Below are 24,793 nucleotides of genomic sequence, written 5' to 3'. Positions count from 1 at the left end.
AGCTTTATGTTGTATGTTGATCGTATTAAAACAAAGAAAACAATCTGAAGTTGTTGTTTTTAAGTTATATATACCATGATTTTTCCGGTCCGGCCCACTTAGGAATAGATTTTCCTCCATGTGGCCCCTGAGCTAAAATGAGTTTGACACCCCTGCTATAGACAGAAGTTGGCAGATCGGCTGGACCGACTTCAGATGAGTCCCAAGACGCTTATGGGGGTCGTAGAGCAAAACAGAGAACACCATCATGTTTGTGAGAGTCTCATCTTTTCATAGAGGCCAAACCGTTCGGACGCTACGGACAATGTTGTGAGAAGACCCATTTTTCAAGGATGTCTCATGGTCTGTCAAACACCGCTCTAGCTCTGTAACCTTTAACAACAGATGAGGAAGTGTGACATAAACGGATGCAGTGGATTGAGACACATCTAATGCAGAAAAAACAGATTCACTACAAGACCAAAAGTATGTGGACACCTGCTCGTCGATCAACTCATTCCAAAATCATGGGCATTAATATAGAGTTGGTCCCCCTTTGCTGCTATAACAGCCTCCACTCTTCTGGGAAGGCTTTCCACTAGATGTTGGAACATTGCTGCAGGGACTTGCTTCCATTCAGCCACAAGAGCATTAGTGTGGTCGGGCACTGATGTCAGGCGATTAGGCCTGGCTCGCAGTCGGCGTTCCAATTCATCCCAAAGGGGTTTCGATGGGGTTGAGGTCAGGGCTCTGTGCAGGCCAGTCAAGTTTTTCCACACCGATCTCGACAAACCATTTCTGTATGGACCTCGCTTTGTGCACGGGGGCATTGTCATACTTAAACAGGAAAGGGCCTTCCCCAAACTGTTGCCCTAAAGTTGGAAGCAAAGAATCGTCTAGAATGTCATTGTATGCTGTAATGTTAAGATTTCCCTTCACTGGAACTAAGGGGCCTAGCTGAACCATGAAAAACAGTCCCAGACCAATATCTCTCATATGCATTCAGGCTGGTAGCATTCTCCTGGCATCCGCCAAACCCAGTTTCATCCGTCGGACTGCCAGATAGTGAAGCGTGATTCATCAATCCAGAGAACGCGTTTCCACTGCTCCAGAGTCCAATGGTGGCGAGCTTTACACCACTCCAGCCGACGCTTGGCATTGTGTATAGTGATCTTAGGCTTGTGTGCGGCTGCTCGGCCATTGAAACCCATTTCATGAAGCTCCCGACAAACAATTCTTGTGCTGACGTTTCTTCCAGAGGCAGTTTGGAACTTGGTAGTGAGTGTTGCACCTGAGGACAGACAATTTTTTCGCGTTACACGCTTCAGCACTCGGCGGTCCTGTTCTGTGAGCTTGCGTGGCCTACCAATTTGTGGCTGAGCTGTTGTTGCTCCTAAACGTTTCCACTTCACAATAACAGAACTTACAGTTGACCAGGGCAGTTCTAGCAGGGCAGAAATTTGACGAAACTGACTTGTCGGAAAGGTGGCATCCTATGACGGTGCCACGTTGAAAGTCACTGAGCTCTTCAGTAAGGCTATTCAACTGCCGATGTTTGTCTATTTTTTTTATTTTAAGTCAGTTAAGAACAAATTCTTATTTACAATGACGGCCTACACCGGCCAAACCCGGACGACGCTGGGCCAATTGTGCACCGCCCTATGGGACTCCCAGTCACGGCCGGTTGTGATACAGCCTGGAATCGATCCAGGGGGTCTGTAGTGACGCCTCAAGCACTGAGATGCAGTGCCTTAGACCACTGCGCCACTCGGGAGCCCACTTACACACACTGAACACATTTAATTAAACTGCTGAAAACTCTCCCACTTAATGTCCAACAGATTGCATGGCTGTGTGCTCAATTTTATAGACCTGGCAGCAACGGATGTGGCTGAAATAGCCGAATCCACTAATTTTAAGGGGTGTCCACATACTTTTGTATATATAGTGTATCTCTAGCTTAAACTGACGGATTTTGATGCTAATTAGATTTCCGTGGGGGCGCAGACATCGACCTTAGGGGGTAAAGGGATTGCTTAACATAAATGTACTTTAAACTCAATTTAATGAATACTCCACGAGAAAATCTGTTGGACATTAAGTGGGAGAGTTTTCAGCAGTTTAATTAAATGTGTTCAGTGTGTGTAAGTGAACCACGCCTGCAAAGCCTGTTATGCACCTTCATAAGGTACGTCTGAATACCAACTACTGAGAAGTGCGTCGGAAAGTCGTGCGTAGGAAAGGTGTGCCTAGGAAATGCATACATTTCCTATGTGTGAATCAAGTCCTACATTACTGAGGTTACCACGACAACCCCAATGACTTCCCCTTATGATCTCTCTCTCTCTCTCTCTCTCTCTCTCTCTCTCTCTCTCTCTCTCTCTCGCTCGCTAGAGAGTAGAGACTTAGAAACATGAAATAAACCAACTGGCCTGTTGTATGCATAGTGGTTTTTGAACAAAGTATGAAAATAAGATTTTCTTGATTTCACTTGATTTCACTTTATTAGATATTGTTGAAATCTGAGTAATGTATACACCAACAATGACTTAGCAAATCATGAAACATCATATGCAGCACAAGCATGAAACCAAAGAAATTATTATATAATTGAAACAATAAAGTGTGTTTCGGTAAAAACCTGAGAGATGGGGCTGGAGAAATGTAACCACTTTCAAATTCATAGACAGAGCTATGGATGCAAGGACTGACCATCCATGATGTCAAAATTATACTTTTGATGTTTTAAGTGCTATATAATGTTTGTTTACATTTAACTTGTTTACAAACATTGGAATAAAACAAGCTTATAATTTGGGTTATTTGATGGGGTATGACTGTTGAACTAAGCTAATGGAGGCATTTGTAAGTTATATTCTACAAGAATCAATTGGTACATATAATTAATTTATAAGTCTTAAAATGGATGTAACAACTTCAGATTTCCCATTTAACCTGGGAATGTTTTATCATCAAATACAGGTCAACATCAAGGACATTTTCAATGAATCAACAAAATCTTACATATCTCTATTTTGTAAATAATCTAAAAGTATTACAAAGTAAAAATAAATGAATTATTATGTATTATAAGACAGTAATGGTGGGCACCAATATCTATAATTTATTATATTATTATTATAATTCAATATGATATCAATATGAGCAAGGCCTTATCCTTGCTGTTAACCTTACTGTATGTAAAAGACCATACATCACTGTTCCTACAGGCACAATACCTTCTCATACTTAACTGCCTGCTGATGGCTTCAACGGGCTTCACATTGTAATAAAACTGCTTGGGTAGGTTAGAGAATATTAAACTGATATCGATATAGATGTTCCATATCAGTGCCCATCACTACTTAACAGCATGTTAAAAGTACATAACAAAAGACAGGAAATAAATGGGATTAGCGAGCAGCACGTTAAACTACCTTACATTATAACCATGATCAGGTATGAAAGCCATGCTGTACAGATGTACTGTCTCACCCTTCTTCCTTTATGTGAAGTAAAACTCTTACAATAATTAACTTCATAACTTGAATGAATGATTTAGTCATTTGGTTAAATACAGTATGCAGTGACCAAATGAGGGTAAAGGTCAAACCATATCAAATAAAGAATACATCAAAGGTAAATCGATAATCATGTTGGTCCTTCAGGGCTTATTTACAGACACTAACCCTGTAGTTAATTGTTGTTTTCCCTCTTGATTACAAGCTGTGCAATCCCTCCTCCTATAGCTGTTGCTGTTCCTACCCCTATCACTGTCCCTACAACTGCAACTTTTACTGGGGCTGCAATAAGAACTAGTCCTACTGCTGTAGTTGTGCATCCAGCTGTTACAGCTGTATTAGCTGCTTGTTTACCCAACTCTACCAACTGACTGTTCCTGATCTCTGTCTGAGCCTTCTCATACATCTCATTGGTGTAGTATCCGTTGATCTTCACCATCTCCTCTATCTTCCTCAGCAGCTCTGTGACCTGAGTACGGTCTCTCTGCTCTCTATTGTTAAAGGCATGATATCTGCCTCCACAGACTCTGACCAGTGTCTGAAGCTCCGGACTGTCGTTCAGAAACTCCTCTACTGATGTGTCATCCAGCTGATCTACACCAGTGAACAATACTATAGTGTAGTTTGAGGCCTGTTTTCCAAATGTGTCCTTTATGTACTTCCCAGCTTTTCTACAGTCATCTGTGTATCTATCCAGCCTGATCACCAGCAGGAACACATGGGGTCCTGGGACTGACATCTTGATGCATTTCTCTATTTCTGCTTTATCTGGTCCCCGAATCTGTTTCCTTATTTTCTCAATCAAATCTGTTTCTGTCAATAATATGTCACAGACCCCAGGAGTGTCGATGACGTCAATCTTCTTCCCATACACCACTACACTTTGTTTCTCACACAGTTCAGTCACTGGCTTTGGACTTGACTTAGAATGGAACCCCTTTTTCCCCAGGATGGTGTTTCCTGTTGAACTCTTCCCTGCTCCAGTCTTCCCCACCATAACTATCCTCAGATCAGCTGGATGCACTAAACCTGTGAAAAAACAAAATGTTTCAGTTACTAAATTCATTAAATTAGATTCAAAGTCACATCATTATCAGTTACTAATAATGTCAAATCAAATCAAATATTATTGGTCACATTTAGCAGATGTTATTGCTGGTGCAGTGAAATGCTTGTGTTCCTAGCTCCAACAGTGCAGTAGTATCTAACAATTCACAACCATACACACAAATCTAAAAGTAAAATAATGGAATTAAGAAATATATAAATATATGACGTATACGCAGTGAGTCAGGAAGCGGGTGCAGAAAGAGCGTTTAATAATCATCAAGGCAGTTGAACAAAACAGAAGTAGTGTACTGAACATGAAAACAAACGAATACTGCTTGATGACTGAGGCAGTCATGTGTGAACAAGGAGTACAGGAGGGGGCTGAGCACGCACCCTTGTGGGGCCCCAGTGTTGAGGATCAGCGTAGTGGAGATGTTGTTTCCTACCTTCACCCCCTGGGGGCGGTCCGTCAGGAAGTCCAGGATCCAGTTGCACAGGGCGGGGTTCAGACCCAGGGCCCCGAGCTTAATGATGAGCTTGGAGGGTACTATGGTGTTGAATGCTGAGCTATAGTAAATTAACAGCATTCTTACATAGGTATTCCTCTTGTCCAGATGGGATAGGGCAGTGTGCAGCGTGATGGCTATTGCATCGTCTGTGGATCTATTGGGGCGGTATGCAAATTGAAGTGGGTCTAGGGTGTCAGGTAAGCTGGAGGTGATATGATCCTTAACTAGCCTCTCAAAGCACTTCATGATGCCAGAAGCGAGTGCTGCAGGGCGATGTCACTACTAAATTCATAAAATTAGATTCAGAGTGACATAAGCAAATTACAGTTGGCCCAGAAGAAAGAAACAGGTATGGTCCTTAAATGTACACAGAGAGCTAACATCAATGACATGCATGTCAATCTCTCCTGGCTCAAAGTAGAGGAGAGATTGATTGAATCACAACTGGTCTTTGTACTGAGCTGTCTGTTCAAACGACTAGCGCACAGCTCAGACACCCATACATACCCCACAAGACATGCCACCAGAGGTCTCTTCACAGTCCCCAAGTCCAGGACAGTCTCCGTGAAACTCACAGTACTACACAGAACCATGACTACATGGAACTCTATTCCACATCAAGTAACTCAGTCAAGCAGTAAAATCAGATTTAAAAAACAGATAAAACCACACCTTACGGAACAACGCGGACACACGCATACTCAGACACATGCTAGCACACACGCTCTACGCACATGTACATTTTAATATTGCTGGATGGTGGCATAGTCTTAGGGTGTTTACACACTTAGTGCCTTTCAGCCAATGTTTGTGAACTCATCGCAGTTCGATAAATTTTTTGTGCATTTCATACACTTCAAAGGAACTCAGACCCTCAATAGAGTGAACTGTGTGAAGACAAAGCTCCCCAGGTTCGCTTGTCATTATTCCCGCACCACACACTAGACTACTGCAACACTGTTTCCCCTGCGGTAACCCCTCACACTAGACTACTGCAACACTGTTTCCCCTGCGGTAACCCCTCACACTAGACTACTGCAACACTGTTTCCCCTGCGGTAACCCCTCACACTAGACTACTGCAACACTGTTTCCCTGCGGTAACCCCTCACACTAGACTACTGCAACACTGTTTCCCCTGCGGTAACCCCTCACACTAGACTACTGCAACACTGTTTCCCCTGCGGTAACCCCTCACACTAGACTACTGCAACACTGTTTCCCCTGCGGTAACCCCTCACATTGGTGCCACAAAAGAGAGAAGATGATGATGTGCAGGTTCGCAGACAGAAATGTGTGCTGTTTTTGGATATTGATTAGCGATTGTCAAGGACGCAGAAAAATTTCAAATGTCTTGAGTTTTAAATTCAGATTATTTGTTTGCGATATGTGATCTATAGGCTGAGAGGGCTTCATAAACTGTTTAATGATTGTGGGGTTTGACTAGTGTGAGAAGACAATATATTTGGTGAGAATCACAATATAGGGTACAAAACCTATTTTAGCTCTTAAAGGGGCAGCATAGTTTATTCTGCAGTTATTCTATTGATATAATATAATAATAAGCCATTTAGCAGATGCTTTTATCCAAAGCGACTTACAGTCATGCGGGCATACATTTTTTTTTTGGTGGTGGTCCCGGGGATCGAACCCACTACCTTGGCGTTACAAGTGCCGTGCTCTACCAGCTGAGCTACAGAGGACCACATTTATTCTGTTACCGATCAAATGTACATGTTAATAATATCTTCTGACTACAATCATTATTTATCATATTTTAACTAAATTCAATCTATTAGCTTCCAAAATGTAAGTAGGTATATCTAGCTGTCCGATAACACATTCTGATTGAATGGCTTGTCCTGCACTTTTGTAAAAACCCAGAGTGCATTTTGGAAAAAGATATTGGTACCTTACTAAACATAGCAATGTGAATGGTATCACAACTGGTCTTTGTATTGACATGTTAAAGGTACTGACCTATCTGTTCAACCGACTAGCGCACAGCTCAGACACCCATAAATACCCCACAAGACATGCCACCAGAGGTATTTTTTCCATATACAGATACAACCTATGTGTTTTATTCAAATCAACTATATGCACTGAGCTTGTCTGATGTTTTAAGCACACAGTTTTATGACATTATTAAGGCACACAAATGACTCGAGGGAGTCCGACAGCAATTGATTTGATTGGCTGGGCTCAGACTTGCTGCACTGTGTTAAATAAATGACAGCTAGCATCTCTGTCTTTCTCTCGTCCAACAGTGTTTGACATCCTGTCCGTGTTGCTGAAGCATTTCTGACTTAAAAGTTCTGTTCCCAAAATCAGTCATTTGTTTAGGAAAAACATTCCCTATTCCCTCTTTACGTGACACATGTATGCATCATATAATCAATGGGGCCTGAAAATAGCCTATCATAATCGCATCAATAAATTGGTTATAACAAAATCGGAACACCACAACACGTGTGACAGCAAAATGGATGCGGAGGACGAGAAAATAAATGGTGTTTGACAGACCATGAGACATCCCGAAAATCGGTCTTCTCACAAAATTGTCCGTAGCGTCCGAACGGTTTGGCCTCTATGTAAAAGATGAGACTCTCACAAACATGATGATGTTCTCTGTTTTGCTCTACTACCCCCACAAGCGTCTTGGGACTCATCTGAAGTCGGTACAGCCGATCTGCCAACTTCTGTCTATAGCGTCCAAACAGTTTGGGCTACACACTAAAATGACCCCTCTGTGAAAAGGTGAGACTCTCACGAACAACTACATGTCAGTTTGCTCTAGGACACCCACAGGCCTCACAAGACTCGTCTGAACGTCCCCCAGTACTAGTTGAATAAATTAATGGAAGTAAAGTATATATGGAGACTTAGTGTAAAAAATAAGGGGTTAAATACATGTAAAGAAAAGAACAAAGATCCTAATCTCTCTTATATCTCTCAGATGTAGGACCGACACTTCAGAACAAACTTCCTTTTGATATATTTTGGGGACTATCTGTTGTTCCATGTAGTGAATCTGTTGGTCAATGTGTTTGTACGGGCCCAAAATAATTGTATCAAATAATATCTCATATCTTTTTTTGATACTTCAAGGGGTCTTAAAATCAAATAGCATCGCATGATGGATTATCTTGGAAAATGAAAAATGCTCACTAACAGGTATGTAAACAAATGTGTGCACTAAATTAGACATAAATAATATTTTTGTGTGTATGGAAAATTTCGTGAATCTTTTATTTCAGGTCAGTTCTTGTGCTTACTTTGCTTCCAGAGCAGTTTGGAACTCCGTAGTGTGTGTTGCAACCGAGGACAGACAAATCCACTAATTTGAAAGGGTGTCCACATACTTTTGGTATGTAATGTATCCCTAGCTTAAATTTCCGGATTTTGATGGGGATTTTTTTATGTTACTTAAATTGACGCACGGGTGAAAATAATCTCTGACTGCAATGTCTTCCTAGCAGCAGACAGTTGCAGCAAACTCAAACTAACATTGAAAAACAACCGCATTGCGTCGTTCCTAAGAACAGCCCTTAGCCGTGGTATATTGGCCATATACTACTAATTCCAGAGGTGTCTTATTGCAATTATAAACTGGTTATGAACGCAATTAGAACAGAACAAATACATTTTGTCATACCCGTGGTATACGGTTTTCAGCCAATCAGCATTCAGGGCTCGAATCACGCAGTTTATAATTATGCCATATTGTGGTCTAGTCATTTAATCTCATTTCCTTTTATTTTATTTTCTTTGCCGTTCGACAGTGAAAGTTATTTGTTTTTGCAAATTCCCTTGAAACATTTTTTGTTTGTTACGACTAGTTTCTCTGGTATCGAGTAATTCAGGATGTAAGAGAGTATTCGACCACTTAGATGGAGAGTTGATTCATTGTTATTTAATGGTTACAGTATTGGATTCAATGACAGGCAGTACGGATGTAGCCCCTTGTCATCCGAATGACTTCCATAGAAAATCTCTCAGTTTATATACGTATGGGTGGTCCTCTGCAGCTCAGCTGGTAGAGCATGGCACTTGTTACGCCAGGGTAGTGGGTTCGATCCTCGGGACCACCCATACGTAAAAAATGTATGCACGCATGACTGTAAGTCGCTTTGGATAAAAGCGTTAGCTAAATGGCATATTATTATATTAATATATAATGCTCTCTGATCTACTTCTGTCCCACAGTTACCAACCATTATTTAGTGTCACTCATCTACTACAATAGGATCCCCGTACATGGTATCGTGTGGCACCCTAGCCAGGCCATTACACCACGTACTCCTTCTAAGATTAGCACCAGTGGCCACAATCTATCTTGGCACGCCGACCTTCTGTCTCTCACCCGTGACATCAATAACACATGGCGTGTCCTTGTCCTCTGTCACTCACATACATCTTATGAGTTTACAGACATTAATAAATCCAATATCTATATCAAAAGTCGTTATATCATTGTTTTAGTGGCATTGCTATTACATCTCTATGGTGTTGCTGCTGGAAATGTGTTCACATTTGAATTTAAAAAGATTTGTGAATAAACTTTCTTACCGCTCTCATCTGCCATTTTCCTTCGTCCTTCTTCGTGGATGTTCTTAGAAAAGCTTCGTTCTGTAGTTCATCAGCTCCAGTTCTTTATGAAACTCTGTTGTTCATCAGCTCCAGTTCTTCATGAAACTCTGTTGTTCATCAGCTCCAGTTCTTCATGAAACTCTGTTGTTCATCAGCTCCAGTTCTTTATGAAACTCTGTAGTTCATCAGCTCCAGTTCTTCATGAAACTCTGTAGTGTCACGATCGTCTGAGGAAACGGACCAATACGCAGCGCGTGGAGAGAACATGATGACTTTATTTAAATAAAAGCAACCACGAAAACAACAAACAAATGACGATAGTGAAGTCCTACAGTGACTATGACTGAACCTGGAACAAAAACCCACAAAGCCCACAGGAAAACATTCAGATTAAATATGGCTCCCAATCAGAGATAACGAGCCGACAGCTGACACTCGTTACCTCCGATTGGGAGTCACACGACACCACAATTAACACACCCAAAACACAACCAACCAAATACACCCTTACAACCAACCCCACAACAAATACCCAACAAAACAAATACACCCTGGCTCAAATCCAAAAGTCCCGAGCCAGAGTGTTACAGTACCCCCTAAAGGTGCGCCTCCGGGCGCACCAGCATACAGTCTCGGGAGGGTCTGGGTGGGCGCTCTGTCCACGGTGGCGGTTCTGGCCCTGGTCGTGGTCCCCACCCCACCTTAGTCACCACCCGCTTCCCTAGCCTCCTCCACATGACCACCCCCCAACTAAACCCCACTGGATTAAGGGGCGGCACCGGACTAACGGGCAGCACCGGACTAAGGGGCAGCACCGGACTAAGGGGCAGTACCTGACTAAATGGCGGATCCTGGCTGGCTGGCTCTGGCGGATCCTGGCTGGACGGCTCTGGTGGATCCTGGCTGGACGGCTCTGGCGGATCCTGGCTGGCGGAAGGCTCTGGCTGATCCTGTCTGGCGGAAGGCTCTGGCTGATCCTGTCTGGCGGAAGGCTCTGGCTGATCCTGTCTGGCGGAAGGCTCTGGCTGATCCTGTCTGGCGGAAGGCTCTGGCTGATCCTGTCTGGCGGAAGGCTCTGGCTGATCCTGTCTGGCGGAAGGCTCTGGCTGCTCCTGTCTGGCGGAAGGCTCCTGGCTGATCCTGTCTGGCGGAAGGCTCTGGCTGCTCCTGTCTGGCGGAGAGCTCTAGCGGCTCCCGGTCTGGCGGACGGCTCAGAAGGCTCGCGGCAGACGGGCGGCTTGCAGGCTCAGTACAGACGGGCAGTTTCCCGCGGCGCTTGGCAGACGGACAGTTCAGACGGCGTTGGGCAGACGGGCAGTTCAGGCGCCGTTGGGCAGACGGACAGTTCCAGACGGCGTTGGGCAGACGGACAGTTCAGGCCCCGTTGGGCAGACGGGCAGTTCAGACCCCGTTGGGCGACGGCAGACTCTGGCCGCCTGAGGCGCATCGTAGGCCTGGTGCGTGGTGCCGGAACAGGAGGTACCGGGCTGAGGACACGCATCTCAGGGCTAGTGCGGGGAGAAGCAACAGGGCATGCTGGACCCTGGGGACGCACCGTAGGCCTGATGCGTGGTGCCGGAACTGGAGGTACCGGGCTGAGGACACGCATCTCAGGGCTAGTGCGGGAAGCAGCAACAGGGCATGCTTGGCCCTGGGGACGCACCGTAGGCCTGATGCGTGGTGCCGGAACTGGAGGTACCGGCTGAGGACACGCGATCTCAGGGCTAGTGCGGGAGAAGCAACAGGGCATGCTGGACCCTGGGAACGCACATAAGGGCTAGTGCGGAGAGCCGGAACAGGGCATGCTGGACCCTGGGGACTCACATTAAGCCCTAGTGCGGAGAGCAGCAACAGGACGCACAGGACTCGGGAGACACACAGGAGGCTTGGGGCGTGGTGTAGGCACTGGTGGGAAAAGGGCTGGCGACGCGCACCGTATCCCTGGTGCAGTGGCCGGAACAGGCCGGGCCGAGGCTGGCGCGCACCGTATCCCTGGTGCGAGTGGCCGGAACAGGCCGGGCTGGGCTAGCGGACGCACCGTATCCCTGGTGCGAGTGGCCGGAACAGGCCGGGCTGGGCTGGCGAGCGCACCGTATCCCCTGGTGCGAGTGGCCGGAACAGGCCGGGCTGGGCTGGCGGCGCACCGTATCCCCTGGTGCGAGTGGCCGAACAGGCCGGGCCGGCTGGCGGACGCACCGTATCCCTGGTGCGAGTGGCCGAACAGGCCGGGCTGGCTGGCGGAGCGCACCGTATCCCTGGTGCGAGTGGCCGGAACAGGCCGGGCCGGGCTGGAGAAGCGCACCGTATCCTTGGTGCGAGGGGTCGTAACAGGCCGGACCCTACTGGAGGCACACACCACTGGCTCTACCCCGAACTGGAACGGGCCGGACCGGACTGGATACACACCTCAGTCTCTCACGCCGTGCCTCTACATCTCCTTTCCCTACTTTGGCCAGTGACCCCGTAACCTGGTTGCCTCTTGAATCGCCCCTTCTCTGCCTCCGTTAGCCCCGTCAGTCCAGGCCATGTGCCCCCCCAAAAAACTTTTTTGGGGTTGCCTCGTCCTTCCAACGATGATGGCCCTGCTGACGCGTTGCTCCTCTCTCGCCAGGGCCTTGATCTTCCCCCAAGGTCCCTTGCCCCCCGAGCATGTCCTCCCAGGACCACGATTTGCCCACCTGGGCCATCGCCAGCCTCTCGATTTCCTTACCAGGCGCTTCCTCCCATGTCCAGCTGTCTTGCTCCTGGACACGCTGCTTGGTCCTTCTAAGGTGGGTTTTTCTGTCACGATCGTCTGAGGAAACGGACCAATACGCAGCGCGTGGAGAGAACATGATGACTTTATTTAAATAAAAGCAACCACGAAAACAACAAACAAATGACGATAGTGAAGTCCTACAGTGACTATGACTGAACCTGGAACAAAAACCCACAAAGCCCACAGGAAAACATTCAGATTAAATATGGCTCCCAATCAGAGATAACGAGCCGACAGCTGACACTCGTTACCTCCGATTGGGAGTCACACGACACCACAATTAACACACCCAAAACACAACCAACCAAATACACCCTTACAACCAACCCCACAACAAATACCCAACAAAACAAATACACCCTGGCTCAAATCCAAAAGTCCCGGAGCCAGAGTGTTACATGTAGTTCATCAGCTCCAGTTCTTCATGAAACTCTGTAGTTCATCAGCTCCAGTTCTTCATGAAACTCTGTAGTTCATCATCTCCAGTTCTTAATGAAACTCTGGTTAGTTGGAGGTGAAGACAAAGAATGATCTCAGATCTATAAACTATTCAGTCGGCTTTAACATTGCCTCAAACTAGTGACCACACCCTCTACTGCTGTTTTACCAAAACAGAGACGTTTCCGAGAAACGTGTGTGTGTGTGTGTGTGTGTGTGTGTGTGTTGGTTATGGCTTTCAGCATAGTCACATGGTCTCATACAACAAGATATGGTACTCGCAGATTATCTTATACCAAAACATAGACATTTCAGAGAAAACATGTGGGTGAGTACGTGCAATTCTGCAGGTGTGCATACCTCTACTTATCTCAGGTCTAATCTCTTCACTGCCCTTCTGAACCACAGGCTGATTGCAATGTTGAGTAACATACACTCAAATGCATGAAAACACACTCACACAGACTGACAGACTCACAGACTCACACACACACAAACACACGCACAAAGAAAGGGCTATGTCCCAGATCAGGGTTAAGTGCCCTCTAAATGGTAGTCTATCAGGATCAGAGACATGAGGGTCAGAGACATGAGTGTCAGAGATTTGAGAGATAAGGATCACAGACATCAGGATCAAGGACATGAGAAATGAGAGTCAGAGACATGGACATGAGGGTCAGAGACATGAGGGTCAGAGACATGAGGGTCAGAGACATGGACATGAGGGTCAGAGACATGAGGATCAGAGACATGAGGGTCAGAGACATGAGGATCAGAGACATGAGGATCAGAGCTATGGGGTCAGAGATAGGGGGAAGGTATTGAGAGGGCAGAGAGATAACAGTGAATACAGCATATATTTACTGTTGAGTATGTTCAGTTAACTACACAAAGGCAAACTGAAAGTTTAAAAATGTTTTTCACTTTGTGCCAACCACAGTAGTGTTTCAAAAGTCCCTACAACAACTATTCCCAGCTCAATTAGTAGAGCATGGCGCTTGTAACGCCAGGGTAGTGGGTTCGATCCCAGACCACCCATACGTAAAAATGTATGCACACCTACCACACTACACCCACCCAACCTACCCTACACCCACCCCACCTACCACTACACCCACCCAACCTACCCTACACCCACCCCACCTACCACTACACCCACCCCACCTACCACTACACCCACCCAACCTACCCTACACCCACCCCACCCTACCACTACACCCACCCAACCTACCCTACACCCACCCCACCTACCACTACACCCACCCAACCTACCCTACACCCACCCCACCTACCACTACACCCACCAGCCATACACCCAACCTACCCTACAACCCACCTGTTTATCTATCCTAGATAGGTGACCCACTAGCGCCCTCTCTGGGTTGGCATGATGCCCATTATATCAACACCACCTACCCTTACACCCACTGTTCCCTCAGATACACCCCACCTACCCCTAAACCCCACCCCATTCCCCATGTCTCAAGAACAAAACCTGTGCTTTAATGTAGATACGTGTACACAACATAAGCTCAATAAGTGTTTAGCAATCTAGAATGTAGTCTATTTGTCCATAACGGGCTATGTCATGATGAATGCTCCATTGAGACAACTAAATGATTGTTGGCAAGCTAAATTAACAGGGACATAATGTAATTAAAAACAAAACACTACCTTTTAAGTGAGAATAGGCATTGGTCTGAATTTTTGCAATAAAGATGGTGACGCAACAATAGTACACATTTAGAATATATCTGTTCATCTAAATACCTACATCACTATACTGAGAGTGTGTCCGTTTCTAAAAGGACTTATTTGGGTGTTTTTCAAGTTTTTGTTCATGTCTTTTGTGTGCCCTGATACTGCACAATGAGCAATGTGGAAGTGAATCTCAGCTGGGATAAGTTCCTCAAAAACAAGCCAAATCACAAAAGAAGTGTCTGGACCATTCTATAACAGCAGTGTTTGTCCTGTCTGAAATCTGGCTACCTCGTCTTAACGTTACCGTAGTTTGGTCTGTGAAATGCAAATTAATGTGATGAGCGTGGGATTTCCCAAATTTTGGTGGTTTTAAACGAAACTAACATTAACTAACTAGTATTGTTTTGTGTAAGAAAGTATGCTATGCAGTGCATTTAGAAAGTATTCAGACCCCTTGACTTAAAATATATATGTTACAGCATTATTCTAAAATGGATTAAATGTTTTTTTTCCTCATCAATCTACACACAATACCCCATAATGACAAAACAGGTGTCACGCTCTGGCTCCGGGACTGTGTAGTTTGAGCCAGGGTGTATTCATTTGGTTGTGTTGGGTATAGGGTGTGTTCATTTGGTTGTGTTTGGTTTTGGTTGTAGTGTCTTGTCTCGTCATGTGACTCCCAATCGGAGGTAACGAGTGTCAGCTGTCGGCTCGTTATCTCTGATTGGGAGCCATATTTAAACTGTCAGTGTTCACCTTAGGGTTGTGGGTTTTTGTTCCATGTTTCAGTCTGTGTACTGAGGACTTCACTATCCGTCATTGTTTATTGTTTTCTCGTTCGTGCACTTTAACTTTAATAAAGTCATGTTCGCTACAAACGCTGCGCTTTGGTCCACTCCTTCCGTAGACGGCCGTGACAGAAAAACCCACCATACCAGGACCAAGCAGCGTGTCCAGGAACAGGCAACCTGGACGTGGGAGCAGCGTCGGAGGGTCGAGAGGCAACCCCAAGAAATTTTTAGGGGGGGGCACACGGCATGGGCGGCTGGGCAGCAGGAGGCTGCCACAGGGAGACGTGGAGAGAAGGCTACCGGATTACGGGAGCCATTGGCGAGTAGAGGGAGGGAAGTAATTGAGGCACGGCGTGAGAGACTGAGGTGTGTTACCAGTCCGGTCCGGCCCGTTCCTGATCCCCCGGTTAAGGCCAGTGGTGTGTGTTCCCAGTCACGACCGCCTGTTCCTGCTCCACGTACCGGGTCTACGGTGTGCGTCGCCAGCCCAGTCCGGCCTGTTCCTACCTCTCGCACCAAACCTACGGTGTGCGTCGCCAGCCCTGCCCGGCCGGTTCCTGCTCCTGCACTAAGCCTACGGTGTGCGTCGCCAGCCCAGCCCGGCCTGTTCCTGCTCCACGCACTAAACCTACGGTGTGCGTCGCCAGCCCTGCCCGGCCGGTTCCTGCTCTCGCACTCAAGCCTACGGTGTGCGTCGCCAGCCCAGCCCGGCCTGTTCCTGCTCCACGCACTAAACCCACGGTGTGCGTCGCCAGCCCAGCCTGGCCTGTTCCTGCTCAACGCACAAAGCCTACGGTGTGCGTCGCCAGCCCAGCCCGGCCTGTTCCTGCTCAACGCACAAAGCCTACGGTGTGCGTCGCCAGCCCAGCCCGGCCTGTTCCTGCTCCACGCACTAAACCTACGGTGTGCGTCGCCAGCCCAGCCCGGCCTGTTCCTGCCACCCGCACCAAGTCTACGGTGCGCGCCGCCAGCCCGACCCGGCCTGTTCCTGCCACTCGCACCAAACCTACGGTGCGCTGTCGCCAGCCCGGTCCGGCCTGTTCCTGCCACCCGCACCAAGTCTACGGTGCGCGCTTCGCCAGCCCGACCCGGCCTGTTCCTGCCACTCGCACCAAACCTACGGTGCGCGTCGCCAGCCCGGTCCGGCCTGTTCTGCCACTCGCACCAAGCCAAGGGTGCGAATCGTCAGCCTGGTCCAGCCCGTTCCTGCTACTCGCACCAAACCAGGGGTACGAGTCGTCGGCCTGGTCCAGCCCGTTCCTGCTACTCGCACTGGCCAAGGGTGCGAGTCGTCAGCCTGGTTCAGCTCGTCCTGCTACTCGCACCAAGCCAAGGGTGCGAGCCGTCAGCCTGATCCGGCCCATTCCTGCTACTCGCACCAAGCCAGGGATGCGAGTCTTCAGCCTGGTGAGGCCTGTTCCGGCTCCACGCACCAGGCAAAGGGTGCGTATCGTCTGCCAGTTCCGGTCCATTCCTACCTCACGCACCAAGCCAGGGGTGCGCGTCGGAGGTCCTGATCCAGCAAGCTGGGTCAGATCGGACCGGGGGCACTACGGGGGAGTGAAGTGGGGTGGTGGTCAAGCCCGAGCCGGAGCCGCCTCCGAGGAGCAACACCCACCCAGCCCTCCCTATTTTGGGTGTAGGCGCGGTCGGAGTCCGCGCCTTTAGGGGGGTACTGTCACGCTCTGGCTCCGGGACTGTGTAGTTTGAGCCAGGTGTATTCATTTGGTTGTGTTGGGTATAGGGTGTGTTCATTTGGTTGTGTTTGGTTTTGGTTGTAGTGTCTTGTCTCGTCATGTGACTCCCAATCGGAGGTAACGAGTGTCAGCTGTCGGCTCGGTATCTCTGATTGGGAGCCATATTTAAACTGTCAGTGTTCACCTTAGGGTTGTGGGTTTTGTTCCATGTTTCAGTCTGTGTACTGAGGACTTCACTATCCGTCATTGTTTATTGTTTTCTCGTTCGTGCACTTTAACTTTAATAAAGTCATGTTCGCTACAAACACTGCGCTTTGGTCCACTCCTTCCGTAGACGGCCGTGACAACAGGTTTTTAGATTTTTTTGTTATATATTTTTTTAAACCCTGAAATATCACATTTACATAAGTATTCAGACCCTTTACTCAGTACTTTGTTGAAGCACCATCAGCAGCGATTACAGCCTCGAGTCCTCTTGGGTATGACGCTACAAGCTTGGCACACCTGTATTTGGGGAGTTTCTCCCATTCTTCTCTGCAGATCCTCTCGAGCTCTGTCAGGTTGGATTGGGAGCGTCGCTGCACAGCTATTTTCAGGTCTCTCCAGAGATGTTCGATCAGGTTCAAGTCCGGGCTCTGGCTGGGCCACTCAAGGACATTCAGAGACTTGTCCCGAAACCACTCATGCGTTGACTTGGCTGTGTGCTTAGGGTCGTTGTCCTGTTGGAAGGTGAACCTTTGCCCCAGTCTGAGGTCCTGTGCAGGTTTTCATCAAGGACCACTCTGTACTTTGCTCCATTCATCTTTGCCTCGATCCTGACTAGTCTCCCAGTCCCTGCCGCTGAAAAACACCCCCACAGCATGATGCTGCCACCACCATGCTTCACCGTAAGGGTGGTGACAGGTTTCCTCCAGACGTGACGCTTGGCATTCAAGCCAAGGAGATGAATCTTGGTTTCATCAGGCCAGAGAATCCTGTTTATCATGGTCTGAGAGTCTTTAGGTGCCTTTTGGCAAACTCCAAGCGGGCTGTCATGTGCCTTTTACTGAGGAATGGCTTCCGTCTGGCCACTCCACCATAGGCCTGATTGGTGGAGTGCTGCAGAGATGGTTGTCCTTCTGGAAGGTTCTCCCATCTCCACAGAGGAACTCTAGAGCTCTGTCAGAGTGACCATCGGATTCTTGGTCACCTCCCTGACCAAGGTCCTTCTCCCCCAATTGCTCAGTTTGGCTGGGCGGCTAGCTCTAGGAAGAGTCTTGGTGGTTCCAAACTTCCATTTAAGAATGATGGAGGCCACTATGACCTTGGGGATCTTCAATGCTGCAGGCATTTTTTGGTACCCTTCCCCAGATCTGTGCCTCGACACAATCCTGTCTTGGAGCTCTACGGACAATTCCTTCGACGTCATGGCTTGGTTTTTGCTATGACATGCACTGTCAACTGTGGGACCTTACATAGACAGGTGTGTGCCTTTCCAAATCATGTCCAATCAATTGAATTTACCACAGGTGGACTGAAATCAAGTTTTTGAAACATCTCAAGGATTATAAATGGAAACAGGATGCACCTGAGCTCAATTTCGAATCTCATTGCAAAGGGTCTGAATATTTATGTAAATTAGGTATTTCTGTTTTTTTATTTTTAATAAATTTGCAACAATTTCTAAAAACCTGTTTTTGCTTTGTTATTAAGGGATATTGTGTGTAGATTGCTGAGGAAATTGTTTTATTTAATACATTTTAGAATAAGGCTGTAACGTAACAAAATGTGGAAAAAGTCAAGGGGTTTGAATACTTTCCGAAGGCACATTTTTAAATTTTGCCTTAATGCTATTACCCCATAGAAATGCATTGAATTACAGATTCATACATGGAAAGACAGTCCCCAAAAACATCTAAATGAAGTTTGTTCTGAAGTGTCTGTCCTATATCTGAGAGATATAAAAAAGATCAGGAAACATTCATATTAAACCCCTTTCTTTTTTAAGCACTAAACGACTTCCATATACTGTATACTTCCATTCCTTTTTTTTTTTACTTGTCCTGGGCTACCTTCAGATTAATCTTGTTAGGCTTGTGGGTGACCTAGAGCGAAACAACCAACATGTTCGTGAGAGTCTCACCTCTCCATAGAGGGGTCATATCAGTGTTTGGAAGCTACAGAGAGAAGTTGGCAGATCGGTGGTACCGACTTCAGCATCAAGTCCTGTGATGCTTGTGGGGATCGTAGAGCAAAACGGAGAACACCATCAACTTCGTGAGACTCATCTTTCCATTCGGACGCTACATATGTTTTCGTGAGAAGACCGATTTTCGGGATGTCTCCTGGTCTGACAAATAGCGCCGTAGCTCTGCCACTTTCCACAGCAGACGCAGAAGGGCGAGATAGGCGGATGTGGTGGATTGAGATTCAGCCCATGCAAAAAAACATCTCTCTAATTTAAACTCACGGATTTTGATGGGGAGTTTTTTATTATGTTCATTATATTGACACAAGTGTGCATTAATGGACTCTTAATTAACTTCTTCCTACTGCTCTTTCCTCATCTCCTCTTCCATCTTCTTCCTCTTCCATCTTCATCATCTCCTCTTCCATCTTCCTCCTCTCCTCTTCCATCTTCCTTCTCTCCTCTTCCATCTTCCTTCTCTCCTCTTCCATCTTCCTCACGTCCTCCATCTTCTTCCTCTCCTCTTCCATCTTCCTCATCTCCTCTTCAATCTTCCTCACCTCCTCCTGTCTCTTCCTCTCCTCTTCCATCTTCCTCATCTCCTCTTCAATCATCCTCCCCTCCTCCTGTCTCTTCCTCTCCACTTGCATCTTCCCCCTCTTGCATCTCATTTCCTCCTGTCCCTTGTTATCCATAACATGTTGTTTTATCTCTCCTCCTATAGCTGTTCCCAATGCTGTTGCTAATCCTACCTTTATCACTGTCCCTACAACTGCAGCCTCTATTGGGGATGCAATAAGACCTAGTCCTACGGCTGTAGTTGTGCATCCAGCTGTTACAGCTGTTATAGCTGCTTGTTTACCCAACTCTATCAACTGACTGTTCCTGATCTCTGTCTGAGCCTTCTCATACATCTTATTGGTGTAGTGTTTTCCTCCATTCCCCTTCACCATCTCCTTTATCTTCCTCAGCAGCTGTCTGACCTGAGCACGGTCTCTCTGCTCTCTATTGTTGAAGACATGATATCTGCCTCCACAGATATTGACCAGTGTCTGAAGATCCTCACTCTCCTTCAGAAACACCTTAAATGGTTTTCTTCCTAACTGATCTGCAAAAGTGAACAATACTATAGTGTAGTCTGAGGGCCCAATTCCAAAGTTCGCCAGGATGCACTTCACAGCTTTTCTACACTCCTCTGTGTATCAGACAGACAACTTGACGCATCGCTCTATTTTCATTCTCTCTTTCCCCCCAATCTTTTTCAGGTTTTTTTTGAAGGACATGGGCTTCTGACAATAATATGTCACAGATTCCTGAACTGTCAACCACATCAATGTTCTTCCCATCCACCTCTCCACTCTGTTTCTCACTCTTTGCAGTCACAGACTTCGAAGAGAATTCTGCTTTAAACACCTCTCTCCCGAGGATGGTGTTTCCTGTTTCACTTTTCCCTGACCCAGTCTTCCCCACCAGAAGTATCCTCAGACCAGCAGGCTTTATTAATGCTGTTGAAACACAAAATATAGTATGTACAGTGAGGGGAAAAAAGTATTTGATCCCCTGTTGATTTTGTACGTTTGCCCACTGACAAAGACATGATCAGTCTATAATTGTAATGGTAGGTATATTTGAACAGTGAGAGACAGAGTAACAACAACAAAATCCAGAAAAATGCATGTCAAAAATGTTAGAAATTGATTTGCATTTTAATGAGGGAAATAAGTATTTGACCCCCTCTCAATCAGAAAGTCTTTTATACAGGTAACGAGCTGAGATTAGGAGCACACTCTTAAAGGGAGTGCTCCTAATCTCAGCTTGTTACCTGTAAAAAAGACACCTGTCCACAGAAGCAATCAATCAATCAGATTCCAGAAGACCAAAGAGCTCTCCAAGGATGTCAGGGACAAGATTGTAGACCTACACAAGGCTGGAATGGGCTACAAGCAACAACTCCACTTCACTGATCCTCAACACTGGGGTCCCACAAGGGTGCATGCTCAGCCCCCTCCTGTACTCCGTGTTCACCCAAGACTGCGTGGCCAAGCACACCTCCAACTCAATCATCAAGTTTGCAGACGACACAACAGTAGTAGGCTTCATTACCAACAATGATGAGACAGCCTACAGGGAGGAGGTGAGGGCTCTGGGAGTGTGGTGCCAGGAAAATAACCTCTCACTCAACGTCAACAAAACGGTGAGGGCTCTGGGCGGCTTTGCACTTTTACGACTTTTCTATTGGTTCCATTGCAACAGGCGAGCTCAGTCAATGATTTCAAATAGTGTTTGAACCCAGGTCTCAAGGGCTGGTGCTTTCCTATGGGTCTCAAAGCACTTTAAAAACCCTAACCCCATCCACTACCAATGTAGTATATCTGAGAAATTAACAACGGCCATTTTGCGGTACTACTACAGTGGCTTGCAAAAGTATTCACCCCCCTTGGCATTTTTCCTGTTTTGTTGCCTTACAACCCGGAATTAAAATGAATTTTTTGTATCATTTGATTTACACAACATCCTGCCACTTTGAAGATGCAAAATATTTTTGGGGTGAAACAAACAAGAAATAAGACAAAAAAACGGAAAACTTTAGAGTGCATAACTATTCACCCCCCAAAGTCAATACTTTGTAGAGCCACCTTTTGCAGCAATTACAGCTGAAAGTCTCTTGGGGTGTGAAAGCCACTGGGATTTTTGCCCATTCTTCAAGGCAAAACTGCTCCAGCTCCTTCAAGTTGGATGGGTTCCGCTGGTATACAGCAATCTTTAAGTCATACCACAGATTCTCAATTGGATTGAGGTCTGGGCTTTGACTAGGCCATTCCAAGACATTTGAATGTTTCCCCTTAAACCACTCAAGTGTTGCTTTAGCAGTATGTTTAGGGTCATTGTCCTGCTGGAAGGTGAACCTCCGTCCCAGTCTCAAATCTCTGGAAGACTGAAACAGGTTTCCCTCAAGAATTTCCCTGTATTTAGCGCCATCCATCATTCCTTCAATTCTGACCAGTTTCCCCGCCAATTAAAAACATCCCCACAGCATCATGCTGCCACCACCATGCTTCACTGTGGGGATGGTGTTCTCGGGGTGATGAGAGGTGTTGGGTTTGCGCCAGACATAGCGTTTTCCTTGATGGCCAAAAAGCTCAATTTTAGTCTCATCTGACCAGAGTACCTTCTTCCATATGTTTGGGGAGTCTCCCACATGCCTTTTGGTGAACACCAAACGTGTTTGCTTATTTTCTTCTTTAAGCAATAACTTTTTTCTGGCCACTCTTCTGTAAAGCCCAGCTCTGTGGAGTGTACAGCTTAAAGTGGTCCTATGGACAGATACTCCAATCTCCGCTGTGGAGCTTTGCAGCTCCTTCAGGGTAATCTTTGGTCTCTTTGTTGCCTCTCTGATTAATTGCCTGGTCCGTGAGTTTTGGTGGGCAGCACTCTCTTGGCAGGTTTGTTTTGGTGCAATATTCTTTCCAGTTTTGACAGATCATATGACACTTAGATTGCACACAGGTGGACTTTATTTTATCTAATTATGTGACTTCTGAAGGTAATTGGTTGCACCAGATCTTATTTAGGGGCTTCCTAGCAAAGGGGGTGAATACATATGCACACACCACTTTTCCATTATTTATTTTTTAGAATTTCTTTAAAAAAGTTATTTTTTTCAATTCACTTTGGACTATTTTGTGTATATCCATTACATTAAATCCAAATAAAAATCAATTTAAATTACAGGTTGTAATGCAACAAAATTGGAAAAACGCCAAGGGGGATGAATACTTTTGCAAGGCACTGTATTTGCAATCAACTCATAGAATGGCAAATAAAATTGCGCTTTTACACTTTCTGTGACAATATTTACAGAGAATGCCTCTTGGCCTAAACCAAACTGCAGTTCCCCTATATATCAACATGGGGGCAGTATAGGTGTATTATTCACAGGAACCAGGTGATCTTTCACACAGAGAGAGAAGGTGTATCTCAATAGTCTTGTGGCTTCCTCTCCTTGTCTCTCCGCTTGCCTTTGCGCTGATCTCAAAATACAAGATAGGATAGCACACAGATAGCAATGTAGAGGATGGCTAATGGGCATTTGTCAAGTTATCTCATGTTCTCTACAGATGAAGGAAAGGAGACAGAAAAGGTTAAGAAGCCAAGGCAGACTATTGAGATGCACCCCTACTGGACAAGCATCAGGGTTAATTCATAGGGGTCTTTCCTATATCTAGAAGATATGGACACATATTTAACCACAATCCTACCTGCATACTTCCATTCATTTTTTTAATGGTACCAGTTACTTCAGATGAGTCCTGTCACATACCATCGTGCCTGTGAGAATCTCCCCCTTTCCATAGTGGGGTCATATTAGTGTGTAGCCCAAACCGTTCAGACGCTACAGACAGAAGTTGGCACATCGGTGGTACTGACTTCAGACCAGTCTCATAACACAGTGGTACTGACTTCAGACCAGTCTCATAACACTGTGGTACTGACTTCAGACCAGTCTCATAACACAGTGGTACTGACTTCAGACCAGTCTCATAACACAGTGGTACTGACTTCAGACCAGTCTCATAACACTGTGGTACTGACTTCAGACCAGTCTCATAACACTGTGGTACTGACTTCAGACCAGTCTCATAACACTGTGGTACTGACTTCAGACCAGTCTCATAACACTGGTACTGACTTCAGACCAGTCTCATAACACTGTGGTACTGACTTCAGACCAGTCTCATAACACTGTGGGGGTCGTAGAGCAAAACGAAGAACACCATCGTTTGTGGGCCAAACCGTTCGGACGCTACAGACGTTTTAGTGAGAAGGCCGATTTCCACAATGCCTCATGGTCTGACAAACACCGCTGTAGCTCGGCCACCTTCCACCACCGCAGATGTGGAAGGCCGAAATAGAGACAGAACATAATCAACATAGAACAGAATCAACACAGAACAGAATCAACATAGAAAATAAACAACACAGAACAGAATCAACATAGAACAGAATCAACATAGAACAGAATCAACACAGAACAGTATCAACATAGAACAGAATCAACACAGAACAGAATCAACATAGAACAGAATCAACATAGAACAGAATCAACACAGAACAGAATCAACATAGAACATAGAACACAATAACAGAATAAATATATAACACAATAAACATAGAAGTGAATAAACAGATTGTGGTAGATTGAGAAGCAGCCCATGCCAAAAAACACATACAGTATCTTTAGCTTAAACTGATGGATTGTGATGGGGATTTTGTTATGATGTTACTTAGATTGACGCACGGGTGCATCAGTAGACTCATAGTTGATTGTGAAACAGTCTGTTCTGTTTATTCTGTTATTCTGTTCTATTTCCCATGCTTCTTCTGTTCTGTTTATTCTGTGTAAACAATGCAGCATATTCTAAATGATTAACGCTTCTAACACACTGGCTGCGTCATTGCATCAATGCTGCATAACATTTTGCGCAGCTACGCAACGATACTGAATGCAGGTATCTACACACGTGTTGCAGACAGTCACATGCGGTTAGAGAATAATTTTCCCAGTATCCTCAAAACCGTGTCTTTT

General features: G+C 46.0%; 1 protein-coding gene across 1 annotated transcript; it reads right to left on the bottom strand.

Annotated features, from left to right (window-relative positions):
- Nucleotides 1-337: 337 nt before the first annotated feature.
- On the bottom strand, nucleotides 338-4,497 carry LOC123482790 (GTPase IMAP family member 4-like). Its single transcript, XM_045211676.1, has 2 exons — nucleotides 3,855-4,497; nucleotides 338-372 (listed from the first exon to the last, which is right to left on the bottom strand). Exons 1-2 carry the CDS (start codon nucleotides 4,495-4,497, stop codon nucleotides 338-340), a joined length of 678 nt encoding a protein of 225 aa, XP_045067611.1.
- Between the last annotated feature and the right edge of the window lie 20,296 nt (nucleotides 4,498-24,793).

This window comes from Coregonus clupeaformis, chromosome 38 (genome assembly GCF_020615455.1).
Source record: "Coregonus clupeaformis isolate EN_2021a chromosome 38, ASM2061545v1, whole genome shotgun sequence".
NCBI classification, from domain to species: Eukaryota; Metazoa; Chordata; class Actinopteri; order Salmoniformes; family Salmonidae; genus Coregonus; species Coregonus clupeaformis.
The sequence above is the reverse complement of the archived record's forward strand: the minus strand, read 5'-3'. Positions and strand labels throughout refer to the sequence as shown.

Bases quoted from the DNA above. Each gene is read 5' to 3' on its own strand.
- LOC123482790 (XM_045211676.1), bottom strand. From the start codon at position 4,497: ATGGTGGGGAAGACTGGAGCAGGGAAGAGTTCAACAGGAAACACCATC. The intron at 373-3,854 runs GTAAACAAGCAG...CTGTTGTTAAAG, and splicing joins CAGTCAGTTGGTAGAGTTGG to GTTACAGAGCTAGAGCGGTG.